We start from the raw sequence: 14,209 nt of genomic DNA on the forward strand, positions 1-14,209 counted from the left end.
GTGGGAGAGAAATAATACTTAAGTTTTCCTGCAAAACGAAAATCAAGTTTTCAAGCTGCCTACAGTAGCTGTGCATTTAAGACCGCTTTAATAGCGTCACCTTCTCCAAAACTTTGGCTATACTTGTTCCCTTGAAATGCAGAAACTATTTGGCGCTTCTTTCCTACATGTCACTGCTTTGGTAGCATTGTAGACAGATGCTGTAAGTAGTCAAATCTCAAAAGGATTTACAGTGTACATAGAATGACTTCTGTCACAGTTCCTAGAATTGTAGAATTGGAATGCAACTCTGTGTATGGTGGGACCTTACTGAGACTTTAAAATAAGTGAAAGCTGCCATTCCTGTAGAACATTGACAGGCCAAAAAGGGCCAGAATTGGCTTAAAAACATTCCTCATCTTTACATTACAAAGAAGAAAATGGCATCATGGCTTGAGGTAATACTTCACCCATTTGCTTGTCTGCTTATTAACCAGTGATAGCCAAACACAAAAAGGGTGGTGGTTTTTTATTTGCTTTTTAAACGAATTCCAGATCTTTAACCACAGCAAGGTAACATTCTACTGTTTAATGTACTCAAATAGAGGGATTAAAATAGTGTCTTTAGTTGGGTGCTTAATAAAACCTGACGCTTACTTTGTGAAGATGGTTTTCAGTATTTATCAGGACTGTATGATCTGTGTGTTTCTGATACCTGCTTCCGTACGTAGCTCAGGTGTACATACTGTGTACATAGACTGACTTAGTAGCAAGAGCCTGATTTTTCTCTCTTCTCCAGCATTAAGAGTTATAAAACAAAGACTAACTGCCAGTAACTTCTCTACTTTAAGTAGATGCCTGTTTCATACTAACTTTTCCTATGGTAAAATATAAAAATGGATACAGAATACACTCTTAGTAGCAGGTTAGAGGAAACTTTAGTCTGCATAATGATTCTTGACACCTATTTTATGCACCACCTAACCATAACTTAGTTTTAGAATGTATTACTTAAGTGATTTGCTGTACACAGGGATCAATTTTTGGTCCTCCTCTCAACATTCTTTTGAAGATCTAGTGTAAATGTGCTCAATTATTTCTCCCATTCTTGAGCTCATCTGTTTGAAACGCCTGGATTTTATCCACCTCATCTGATGGCTATATTACTTTGGTCTTGCTTCTGAGATTAAGGAAGAAAGATAAGTGTTGTGATAAAGAATGCTTATAATTAAAGACTTGAATTGACCTGTTGGAGTATGTGTAAACCAGTTTCACTTTTGACTTACAACTGTATCTTACATTCTAGGTAAAACTGCCATTTAATGCACAAAGGATTATCTCACTTTCCAGAAATGACTTCCAGTCATTTCTGAAAATGCATAAATTAACTCCTGAACAGTTGGACTGTATTCATGATATCCGAAGGCGAAGTAAAAATAGAATCGCAGCACAGCGATGTCGTAAGAGAAAACTTGACTGCATACAGAATCTTGAATCTGAAATCGAAAAACTGGTATGTATAAATACTTATTACTAATATTGACTTGAGTCTGTCTTTAAATGTCTTCTTTGGATATCTGCCAGTAGCTTGAGGTGGATTATTATTTTATTCACTTAAGCTCAGAGAACTTTCAGTCTTAAACAGATGACTTCTTGATAACGGTTCTAGATTTTTCTGTGCCTACTCTAAAATGCACGCTTTTCCTCTGTGTTTTTCTGTGGTAAAATTTTATCACAGCATAATTCTTGGTGAAGGCTGTTTCGGAACTGCCATCAGTATTGAGCTTAATTATACAGAACGATTCCCACACTGTCATCTCATCCTGCCAAGTTCTCTACCTCTCTGTACTTTCCTGCTTTGCTTTTTTTCCTTTTGGCTCATATAGTTCATGATCAAGTTTACTGTTACAGTATTGTTGGTATTTGTTCTTGTAACATATCAGCACAGGCTGGTAAATAGTTTCTTGAGTCTTGAATCTTAAAAATGAGACACGTGCAGAAAGGCAGAAGATACAGCAGAACTCAGGAAGCTGCTTGCAGTTTTATCAGTTTTATCAAGATTGTAGCTGAGGAATTAATGCATCCAAATTTCTCTACAGGCATCCGTTTACATATTTGCTACTCATTTAAAGTGATAAACGTGTAGCTTCAGACAGCTTTGCATGATCTGAAGTTCTTCTGGCAAGAAAGTTATTGTGAATAGCTTTTTTCTAATGTTTGTTTCTGACCCTTTCATCTCAGTTTTGTTGTTGATTACACCAGATGAACTAAATAGTTAGGTTTACTGTACTTTTAATTTGTCTGGTAATTAAGACTTTGTGCTCCACGTAGGTGAATTTAGTATCTGCATCAGGAGCATATGTAGTCATGTAAGCACGTTTTTTCCTTCTGACCTTGAAGTGAAAAAGAAAATAAAACTAGAGCAAAGGACCACAGGCTAGAAACTTATTTTCCAGAAATGCTTCGTCTTTCACAAAATGAGATTTTTTTTTTCTGCCGTAAATGAGAGACTTTGAGGGAAGGCTGAGAGTGCCATACAACCCTGATGAGTTGACAGAGCAAGTCCATTCAGTGTGCTGAATGAAGATATTCGAGTGGGGAGGGAAATCAGGTGGTTGTGCTAATAAAAAAATTATATTACTCAGGCTAAGCAAGAAGCTGTTTCTGACATTTCAGAACTTTGTTTCTGTCGTCTTATGCGATTTCTGTTTGTTTTGTAACTTTGTCGATATTGTGCAACAGTTTGGGGAGAAAAATTTAAAGACATGATTCATCTGCAAGATTAGACCTGTAGTTGACTAAACGATAATTATAGTGTAATATTCTTTTTTTCTGTGGACCTACACTAGAACAGAATGAATGTCTGCTGTTTGACAGAGATCATTGTGCGAGTGCTAGACAATGAGCATTGAGAATTGTGAGGTGAGGCCTGAGTTCTGAATTGTGCTCTAGGCACAAATGTTTCCTGTCACTTTTTTTTTCCTGAGCGGGTAAGTTTCTTCAGAACTTCTTGAGAAAACGTTGTTTGGAGCTGTTGAGAGTGTCTTAGGGCAGCTGATGCTGTGCGCCGTCAAACTTGTGTAAGTTGTGCACAAATACAGAAACTGAGAGACTTGTCTAGGCATAATTTTTGGGTGGCTGGAAGAAGACATCTGAAGAGTGTATGGTACACACCCAGGCTGCTTTGTGCATGGCAACTCCTGCCTCCTTTCTGCTTTTCTGGGTCAGTCTTGGGTCTCAGAAGCTGGTTGCTCTTCTCACGGTATTCTCTGTGATGTGGCTCTGAGAGAGGATAATGCGGTGTAGCTATAGTTGGAAAACTTTGGACAGGTAGATAATACTCTGTGTACTGTTAGGAAATATTATTTGGCAAAACTACTCATACTGGTTTCCAGTATGTACAGCGTGTTGTCTTGTATTGATGTCTGAGCTGTTGTTTATCAGGTCTTTGTTTTTCTCAGATTAAAACATGTTTGTGGTGCATTCTTGAGAAACCCCTCTATCTGGGGCAGACGTTAACCCCTTGCATTAGTAGAGGCTGGAGACTGGCTGGGGAGTAGCTTTGCTGAAAGGGCCCTGGGGGGTTGTTCTGGGCATGAGCATGAGTCAACAGCTGAGCATGAGTCAACAGCTTGTCCGGGCTGAAAAAAGGCTGTCAGCATCCTGGGTTGTATTAACAGGAGCACAGCCAGTGGTTTGAGGGCAGTGATTGCACTCCTATACTTAGCACTCGTAAGACTGAATCCAGAATATGGTGCCCAGTTTCACCACCGCCCTCCCTGTGCTGGAAGGACCTCGACAAATGAATAAGGTTAGGAGAGAGGTCCCCAGGACAGTCAGGGTTGAAGTACTTACGTGAGGAGAGGCAGATGAAATGGGGCCTCTTCTGCTCAGGAAGAGATGGCTGTGGGGAGAGCTAATAGCCACCTGCCCACATCTGTGGGGAAGTTATCAAGATGATGTTGGGAATGGGAGTACTCCTGCCTCCTAGCAGGTAGCATTATTCACAGCAGAATAGCTGGAGACCCTGTCATAAACAGAATTAGGAGGTTTCAACTGGATATATGGAAACCCTTTTGCCAAGGGGGATGGGCAGGCAATGGAGGAGGTTGTTCATAAAGGTTGGGTGGGCTCTGTCTTAGGAGGTTTTCATGACACCACTGGACAAACCCCTGAGCAGACTGATCTTACCCAGAGGTGACTGCTCAGACTACAGACCTCCTGAGGTGTACCTTCCTATCCGAGTGAATCTGAAAGTCTTAAGCTCCACTTACATGCGAACAAAAGTAGTACTCTGTGTTGAATCGAACTGCTCTCTGAGAGAATTAGGTTGAGTCGTTTCTCTTGACCAGCTCTGTACAGAAGATCATCTTTGACCCTGAGTTGGGCAGGGGTGGAGTTAACTTCCACACAGCAGCCCATGTAGTGTTGTGTTCCGCAACTGCAGCTAGAACAGCCCTGGTATCGCACCAGTGTTTTGTCTATTGCTGAGCAGGGTTGGCACAGCATCAAGACTCTCCTCCCTTTTTTCTCTTTCCTTTAAACGATCCTTATCTCAACCTGCAAGCCTTTGTTTGCAGTCATATTTTTCTCCTCCCCCTACCTCTTCCTTTGAGGACTTCAGTTGGCCATTGGTGTGAAACCACCACAGACCCCCCTGACGTATAGTCCATATAGTCTTTGCTTATTGACCTTCCGGGTGAGCCTTTGTGTTCCTGTTGTTCACTCCTGTTCTGTATATGGGAATACATGTGGGCCTCTCAGGGAAAGGTTAGCTTCATAGAAATGGCTCTTTCAGAACACCTGTGTATGCATATCCACCTACCTTGTACTTTTCTCACATCAAAGTTTTAGACTGAGGGTACTTGTGAGGGGGAGCCGAGTAAAGGACAGCTGGCCTCAAGAAACACTACTTCCTTGGAGATCCCGTGGCTCAGGAGGAGGATGCGTCACTGCGTGACAGGCTGTAGCTGTGATCTAAAATGCAATTGAGATCTTGTTATATATGCTATAGCAAGGAGAAATGCATGACCTAAATAGATTCTTCACCAGAAGTGAGAGTTCTTAATGTGATGATAATTTTGACCTCAACTAGTTAGCATTTCTTTGCAGTATTAATATAATGCAGCTAAAATTGAAATGCGTTAACTTTTTAACAACTTAAATTCCCCGCCCCCATCTTACACTGGGAAAAAATACTTCTGAGTGTTGAAGTTTGTGTTAAGCAACAGTCCAGATTATTTCATCAGTCCATGCTGCACAGCTGAGTGACTCTGCATACCCAAAATGTACACTTCAGATTAGGAGATCTGGCAAAGCTGCACTCTTTCTAATCGCTTTCGGCAAAAGAGGCTGGCAAAAACTGCTTCCCTTGCAAAGTGCCACTTAACTCTAGTGAATTCTTTCAAAAAGAAATTGTAGAGGTTGCAGTACGAGTTTCTCCTGCAAGAAGGAATGTGAGAAGAAATAAAAGTAATATTTCTAAGAATGAATTGATGTAACCCATGATGATTTATTTCTCAAAAGCTATTTAAAACTTTGTGCAGAAACTGAAATGTATGTCTTCAAAACTCTGCCTTTTAAAATTAACTGTAGAACTAAAAACGTGGTTTTTTCAGCTACTTCATTTGGGTCTTATTTCCTGTCTGTTTCCTCATTTTCTTTTCCTACAGACATTGCTTGTTTACATCATTAGACTAGCCTCTCAGTTTTCCATGTCCTTGCATCTTCAACCAGTTGTACCAGAAGTCTCAGAAAAGATTGATATTGAAGTAAAATAAATTTTCCTATTCTACTTTAGAAACAATTCTGGAGTCTATTGTTTGTTCTGTGGTGGACTTAGCACTTCTTGAGAATTTAATGTATTTTCATCTAACAGAGTAGTATCAATACTGAAAATGTGATGTCTAGTTTTTTACACTTAAATTTTCAATGTAAAATCTCCATGGAAACTGTTCTGCTTAATGTTTGGTCGACCTAATGGGTGGTAACAGTTTAGATGTGTTATCCTGTAGAATTAGTGTTTTGGGAATATTTACAGTAAGTGCAGCTAGGTTTCGTTTAATAAGTAAGCGTTATTCTTTTGGCTGTCAGCATTAGTTTTGAAAAAGCTTTATGTTTTGAAAAGACACTTCAAATAGCTGAGTTGACACTTCAAGATAGAGTGGGATTGTGCTTTTAGTAGGCATTTGGTTGTGTCGTTGTTGATCTTACAGTCTGCTGAAACAGAAGGAATTTGGCAATGTTATTTACGGACTTGTATTAGTTTTTTTGTGTTAAAATGTACGCTAAAAAGCTATTTCTCTTTTTGCAGCAAAATGAGAAAGAAAACTTGCTGAAGGAGAGAAATCACATTTTGTCAACTCTGGGTGAGACAAAGCAGAATTTGACTGGACTTTGCCAGCAGGTGTGTAAGGAAGCAGCCTTGAGTCATGAGCAAATACAAATACTTGCGAAATATTCTTCCTCAGATTGTCCGCTTTCATTTTTATTCCCGGAGAGAGAACGAACAGCGCCATCTGATAGCGAGCTCGCAATACCAACGGGTCTAGAACTAGCAGATGGCCTTTCAGGTGTTACGTCTACAAATGAGCAGAGTTCCTGTTATCAGTGTGTGAAAGGTGTGTGTGATGCACCATATGATCAAGTACAAGAACTGCATCCAGCTTCTGTAAGAACATTGGAGAAAACTTCACTCATGGAGCAGTGTGGACAGAGTGGTGCTATCACAGACTTCTGTCAGCAAATGACTGACAAATGCACTACAGATGAGTAAATCTATTCTCTTCCTATTGCCAGCCTCTCAACATTGCGATTTAAAGCGAGATTGAGCATTATCCTAAAGTAACTTACAAAGTGAAAGTAAAGAGGAAACTTTCTTCAAAAACTACATTGACAATTACATGGTCATTATATTACTTGGCAAGCTTTGGGTTTGCTCTGTGTAGTTCTAGAGTGTAATTTGTACGTGTCAGCCTTAGAGCATTTTTTGTGTGGTGATGGCAAGGGATGTTCAATTAAGTTGTTCGAAAGTATAAACTTTGTGCACAGATGTGTATTTGTGAGGAAGCTTTCATTCAGGTATCAAGTAGCCTTCACTCTGGTTTATGCCACAGTACCTAATGCCACTCTACATCTCAAGATTCCTAACATATATTTATGCACAATGACTTCCGTACATGGAGTGCTTATCTGTTTAAGATGTCTTTTTTCTTCTGGCAGACAAACTTTAAGAAGCGTATATAGCTTTATAAATGTTTATTTTATAGATGGGTTAGGATAACGTGACATTATGAGGAGATTTTGGCAAATACTCTCTGGAACAGCTAACTGCTTCCTGCTGTTCACATCCCTGTACCAGAGCCACCTTTTATTAAATATTTGCCTTTGTCTTAGCTTTCCCATGTGTAGTTAAGATGATGGGAACAGCAGAGGTGCTGCAGCATACTGCTCTTCCTCTGTTTATTTTTTGTGGGAGAAATAACGTATTGGAAAGGCAGAAGCTTGAAACTGATACAGTTCTTTGCTTGTACAGTGTGCATTGGATCCTCTGGCATCTGAATCCCAGGTGCTTGTTAAAATTCACTGATGTACAGTAACTTACTATCCTAGCACCTTTGAGCTCGCTGCTGTTTGTGATGAGTTGGAATTGAAGTATTGTGAAAGTTTATGGACAAGTGGCTTTGTTTTTTTAATTATGGTATTCAGGCACCAAATTCTTCATAACTTGAGTGCCTAATTGCATTTTAAGTAATCTCTAAGTCTGTAATCTCTAAGTCTAATTGCCCTCTGATCACTGGGACCAGTAAAGATCTATTTCAGAATTTTAATCTTCAGGTTAATTTTATGGCTAAACCTGTGGTGCATTTTCAATGGCTTGTGTTATAAGTATAGATGTATAAAATGTATAATAAGGAAAAGAGCTGGAGGGATTTCTTTTATTTACTTTATGAAGGAGAAATTCAGCCACTAAAATAAGAGAAATGGAAAGTAATCCCCCCCCCTTTTAAGAAAGACTTTTACGTGGAAGTAGATGCATATTGTATACTGATGATTGCTTTGTTATTTAGATGTTATTCTCACACCAGAACTAAGTATTGAACCTCACCACAGAAAACTTTGGTTTTGCTGGTTTACAAAACATGAAGAATCTTGTACAAGCCAGTGGAATTCTTCATTTCCTACCTCAGAGTGTATATTAGCTGTTTGTGTCTTTGTGTGCATGTACAGTAGGCAGCGACTAGAGCAAAGGACTATTGTAAATACTACTTTGCAGTTTTTTCTTGCAGTGAGACAAAACTTGCTAAAGAAACTATTTGGCAAGGATTTTTTTTTAATTCTTTTCCTCTTAGCAGGTAACATAGCATTAATAAATAAAGACTATTAGGCCACTTATTTAAAACAAAATTGACAGATTTCAACAGTACTTCTCGTAACCAGCACCTAATACAAGTGACTACACTACCTCACTTACACGATTGAAAGTTAATTCAAATCTCTAGTGATATCCTTGGATTTTCATCATATATCATATTTTAAGGGGAAAAAATATGTTAAAGGAGCATAGCTTGTATAAATCAGTGCTTGCAGTAACTGAAGTTCAGAAATAAATACTATATTGCAGACATCATGAGAGTTCTGCTGCTTCAGAAATATTTTCAGATAATCAAATTGAAATTCTTTTAAAGTAGTAGGACTTATATATGTTGATCCTGTATATGTATAACTCGTGAAGCTCTCTGTGTCTGTTCTCCAGCATCTGTATATTCCTGGTTAATTTAATCCTGCCTCCCTCATGTACTGCCATCATGGGCAGTATATTATCTGAAGTGTCCATTTTAATTAGTAAGCAAGCCAACAGAAACAGTAAAAATAAAAACAAAGTCCCAACCCCTCTGTCTATCACTTTTTAAAGTTGTTATTTGAAACGACATGGATAATGACATTAAAGCATCGTCCTATAATACATGTACTCTAAAATGGAATTTCTTGGGTTAAATATGTTTTGTTATAAACTGGTGGAGCACGTATATAGAGTGACTGGCTGGGAACTTAAATATATCCAGCGGCCCATACCCTGACTCACCTGGCTGTGAATGAAACAAAGTCTGTGACGACCAGGTCCAGAGGCTGGAATATCCACTGAAAAGAGTTGTGCTCCACTGCCATGGTCTGATCAGCCACATCTGAATTCCATCTAGCAAGTGTCGCAGGGCTTCCAGTGCAGAAGTTATGGCTGTCGTTTCACGTTGGGTTAGGATAAAATTCATGTCATGTATTTAAATCTATGATGAACTTGTTGAAGTTTGAGGGTAGGTTTTTGCCTAACCAGCTGCATCAAATAATTTTTAAAATATTTATTTAATACAGTAGACATACAAGTTGCATGTTGACTTCTATAGGCTATATCATTAACTTGCAAAAGTTAAGGATGAATGACAATTTTATGATACCGAATTCTCAGGTAAATGTTTTGGAGTTTTTCCAGTAAAGAAATAGTCAATTTTGAAACTGTAAAATACTTTGTTAAAGCATGTTTTAAAATACTTTGGACAGAATATCTAAAAGCCATAAGAGTATGGTGGCATACAGGTTGTAAAATAAACAGATAATTACAACAGTTGATTTTGTATCTTTCATAAATATTTTCTAAGACTACAATAAAAACCACTATCCTTTCTACAAAGGCTTTCCTTTTTTTGTACAGTGACAATGTTTATTGGTGTATTATTAACTTCTGTAGTACTACTAAAACATTTCTGAAAGTAGTAGCAAAATAATTTATATGGTCTATAAATTCCTGAATAATACACACAATAGCAAATATTACTAAGTTGGAATAAATTTCCTGTAAGTTTATTTGATGTTTGTGTCCTGTTCTGTTTGAGTGGGTTTTCTTCTCCGGGAAACTTTGAGTTTTTGATTTGGAGAGAGAAAAGAGGTAAATAGCTGGTTAATAGGATACTGTATAGGTTTGTTGGTTCAAGAAAAAACACAAATGACTGTGCGTATAGTCCAGATAAGCGCATGAGGTAGAGGTAGAAGCATCTTTGCAACGCAACCCTAGATAAGGTAGGTCCTGTTAAGTAATTAGGATTGCAGAAGAGCTCTCCTTTGAGAAACTACATTTATCTGTATCTCCCTCTGTACCTCCTAAACAGTTAACTGTAATACAGGATCTGTCCTTTCAGTACTGTGACTCACCTCATTCAGAAAGCTTTTCTTTAGAAGTTTTTGTAACTTGTGCATTTGGCACTTAAGTCCGAAGTTGTTTGATCCTACAGCAGATGCGTCATTAAAAGTAAAAGCAGTCATTTTAGGAGAAAAAGCTGGAAAGTAAGATGATGGATTATAAGGCTTAACTTGCTGCCTATAATGGGTAGAGCAGCAGACTGTTTTTCTCAAGGGTAGTTTTGTCCTTGAAATTCATAGTCACTTGGATTTAGTCTGTAGGTGTTTCGTGCATTTCTTGGCTTTAAGAGTCAAGACGTCATCTTTCACAAAAAAGTTACCGTGGTTCCTCTTTGAGGAAACTAAAATCTCAGTGCAAGGTTCCGTGATGTTTAAAACTCCTCTTAGTATTCAGAAAGAAACAACTGCAATGAAAGCTAAAGGGTACATGCACCAGAGATCAGGACTGTTACATTTAGTTCTGCCTCTGGATCTTTTTTTTAGGAAGTAAGAAATGAGGAACTGCTGATAACTGGTACTCTAAGTAGCACTTCGGTTTTTGTCTGAGTATGACAGCAAGTCAAATTAGTAAGAAATTTGTTTGAAGCAGCAAAAAATCTTCCAATGTTGAAATAGTGAAAACGTACCCACTCTAGCAGTTTTGGAACAAATTTCTTTAATCTTATTCTGATAAAGGTTTCAGGATAAACGAAGTAGTTGATCTATACCAAACAAAGTGAATTTTATCCCTTTTTGGCACAGAAATAGCAGCTGGACAAGCTGGACCTTTGTGGTGGTTTGCTGTTACATTGTTTGCACATTGATTTCCTCTTGATTGCATTTTTTCAAAAAAAATGCACACAGTTGGGATTTAGTAACATGGATCATGGGGATTTTTAATACCAGACTTCGTGTCAGTTGAATTTCTGTGGACAGGACTTAAGGGAAAAGGGGAGAACGAACCTTTTTTAAAAAGAGGTTTAAGCAAAGTATTTAAGCATGCATTATACTCCTGTGGCCTCTTAAATTTGTATACACTATACAAGCTTTTTATTACTATTTTTAATCTTTTTGATTTGCAAATGTTAATCTGACAAAATGTGGATGCAAATCTTGCTAACAGAGCAATCTTTTTTTTCCAGTTCTAGATAACCGGTATGGGGCAGGGAAAGCACTGTTCACCTCAGTTTTAAGCTTTAGAAATGAGCGGGGTGTTTAAACAAACACTTCTGGGAATGGTTGTGTATGAAGGTCCAGGTAATGGCATTTGTTGCTGAGAAGCGTTTTTCCATTTCATGGGTTCAAAACAAATGTTTATTTTTCTGTTGAGCCAAGAAAGATTCAGGTGAAATTTGTGATGCCAGAACCCATTTTTTTCTCGTTAAGAGAAGGTGAGTTACAGAAAGGTCAGGTTGACTTTTCTATCCCTTTTCCACTGTTTCAAAGAAAAGTGGAAGAAATAAAACCATTTACAGTAATGCTTATTCAGTATATAGTATAGTTTTCTAAGGATGCTGTTTAAAATATAGATGTGTGTGTGTGTATATGTGTGTGTATATATATATATATATATATACATACATAAAGCTTTTATACCTACTAGGTGTTGTAGGTACATAGTTGTAGGCACATACAAATAGTCCCTATTCAAAGAGTTATTGGTTAAGAGACGAGATAACCTAATAATACGGTCTGCAAAGCACAAGATAAACTAAAATCTCAGTTCTAGGACAGTGCTTCGGCTTGTTACCTACAAAACTTCTAGGACTTCTAGGACTTCTAGGCTTTCTGGGCTCTGAGAAGAGAAGGTATGGTACGACTGTAGGAGGGTAAAAATAGTTTTAGACTATGAATGAATGTGAATTTGTTCTGTGGAGGGTTATATTAGGCTTCTATAATATATTGCTAATGTTGACTCATATGTTCTTACTACAGGCTAGTGTACTGAGTAGTAAATATATAGTAAATGTGCATGTACATACAAAAAAAATTCCCTGAACTCATCAGAAATGTGAATACCTGTTAGCTGGACTGACGAATGTCTTGGAGTACCTGGAGTTGTTTGGGCCATGCAATCTATATAGTAACTTATGGATAGAACATGTGCCATCCATTTCCTTCCTGTATTTGGATCTGCATTTGAGAGGAAATGGAGGTGTGGGGCACCTCATACAATACTTCATTCTGGCAACGTCAGGCAGAGCAAACTGCATAGTACGGTCAGTATTCACTAGGAAGCCTTAAGGTTGTTTATAATGTTCAGTAGAAGCTGAATGCTCGATTGTAGATGGTCTGAAACTCCAGTTATCATCAGATAAGAGTATTCTTTGTGTGCACGTAGTGGCTTCTTCCCTTTTCAGTTCATAAGAAGCATTTTCTGAGCACTATAGCTGGTGAAAAACTTCCAGCTTTCTATGTATCCACAGACATAGAAAAGAATGAGGATACAAATAAAAAAAAAAAAAGCAAGCTTTTATGTGTTTTAGTAGTAATTTAGTACCAATTATAACTTGCACATTTTCGATTACCAAAAAAATAAAAAATAAAAATCACTTAGCAGTGATTTGGTTGTGTTACAAAACTAGAAGGTCAAAATGAACATATTTGTAATGACTAGAGACAATCAGAATACGGTCATCTGCTTTTGGAATTTCAGTCACTCAAATTAAATAAGGAACTTTTTTCTTAGTTCATGATTTAAAAAAAAAATACAAAAATCAAAGGAAATAAAGCCAGGTGTCAGATTCTGGAAGATGAACTGGTAACTTGCAAGATTTCCACATCCACAAGACTTCCATTATTTTCTTAACAAGAAAATGGGTTTATTTGTTTTCATGGAAAGACTCTTTCTAAAAAAAAAAAAAAAAAAAAACTTCTGCAAAAGCATATAATTTTATGAAGAGCCACCCTGAGAACAGAAAAACCATGGTGTCCAAATATTTTGGAATGTGAAGTTTCCCATAACTATTTCCAAGCTGCTAATACCTACTTTGAAAGTAAGTGCTAGTAGGTGATCTCACATTTGTAATCAAGATTCCCAAATCTGTATTTCATACAATTGATTGAAATTTGATTATTTTTTTTTCGGTGCTAATGTACTGTCACTTTTTATTCTAGTCCAAGCTAGGACTCCTCAAGGAAGTCTTGCTGATGCTTTCAGTAAGGCTACAAGTCTTGCTTACTGGGCTAGAATGTAAGCACAAAAATGTCTGTGCATCTTGATCGCTCATTTCTTGAGAAGCTCAGATTTTTATTATATAAATGCTACTTAATCCAGTGGTTTACATTATAATTTGAACTGTGCAGTCTGTTTTCTTCTTTAAACTGTAGATGGCAGCATAATACTGCGTACTGCATGCATCACTAGGTGTATCAGTGAGGGCGAAATATTTGTTGGTTAAAAAAAATCTACTGGAAGAGTGAATTTAGATTATTAAAAAAAAAACTTAGAATATGAACTTCAATATCTAGCACTTCATCCTGTAAACTATGCTTACTACTCATTTCAGCAGATCAGTGATGTGAATGCAGCCTACTGGTTATTGATGTACTCGGGTGTGAATTGCAACAGCATTTATTTTGCTTGCAACTTTTCATTCCTCAAGTGTATAGTATCTCATTGGCTTGTTTTCAGGATAAAAATTAGAACAACAGTAAAAAAATAAATAAATTTAATAAAACATTTCCCAATGCTTTCCTCTTTGTTAATTTAACTAAGTGGCAGAGTACATTACAGTTTGCCTTGGGGCCTGGCATAATCTGTGTACCTTTTTAGTGCTATTATTACTGCTGTTAGTACAAAGGACTTTATATTACTCATTTTCTAAGAAAGGAAAGGTCTTTAAATTGTGCTAGCATTGAGTCTTCTAAATATAAATAGGGACAGATGTAGATTTTGGTTTAAAAATGAAGATACAGCTTTCGAATTATTATTTTGTCGTCAAACTATCACTGATAGCATCAGTCTGTGGTCTAAGAAAATATGATCTTGCCACTTTGTATGTACTGTGCAGTAAGAGGAGGTAATTCCCACAAAGCTGAGGATGTTTGTTCCCCTTTT

General features: G+C 37.4%; 1 protein-coding gene across 6 annotated transcripts in view; it reads left to right on the forward strand.

Moving 5' to 3' along the window:
* BACH1 (BTB domain and CNC homolog 1) overlaps positions 1 to 14,209 on the forward strand; it is an 88,745-nt gene that overhangs the window by 37,950 nt on the left and 36,586 nt on the right. For 5 of the 6 annotated variants that reach the window (XM_035546083.2, XM_050708854.1, XM_035546081.2 and 2 more), the window contains 2 exons: positions 1,286 to 1,492; positions 6,293 to 9,664. In XM_035546083.2, the coding sequence (XP_035401976.1) occupies positions 1,286 to 1,492; positions 6,293 to 6,754 (669 nt within the window). In that variant the 3' untranslated portion in view covers positions 6,755 to 9,664. Of the gene's footprint in view, positions 1 to 1,285; positions 1,493 to 6,292; positions 9,665 to 14,209 lie in introns of those variants that run through there. The other variant, XM_050709018.1, reaches the window with a different exon arrangement.

The sequence above is a fragment of the Cygnus atratus genome, chromosome 1 (genome assembly GCF_013377495.2).
Source record: "Cygnus atratus isolate AKBS03 ecotype Queensland, Australia chromosome 1, CAtr_DNAZoo_HiC_assembly, whole genome shotgun sequence".
Taxonomy (NCBI): domain Eukaryota; kingdom Metazoa; phylum Chordata; class Aves; order Anseriformes; family Anatidae; genus Cygnus; species Cygnus atratus.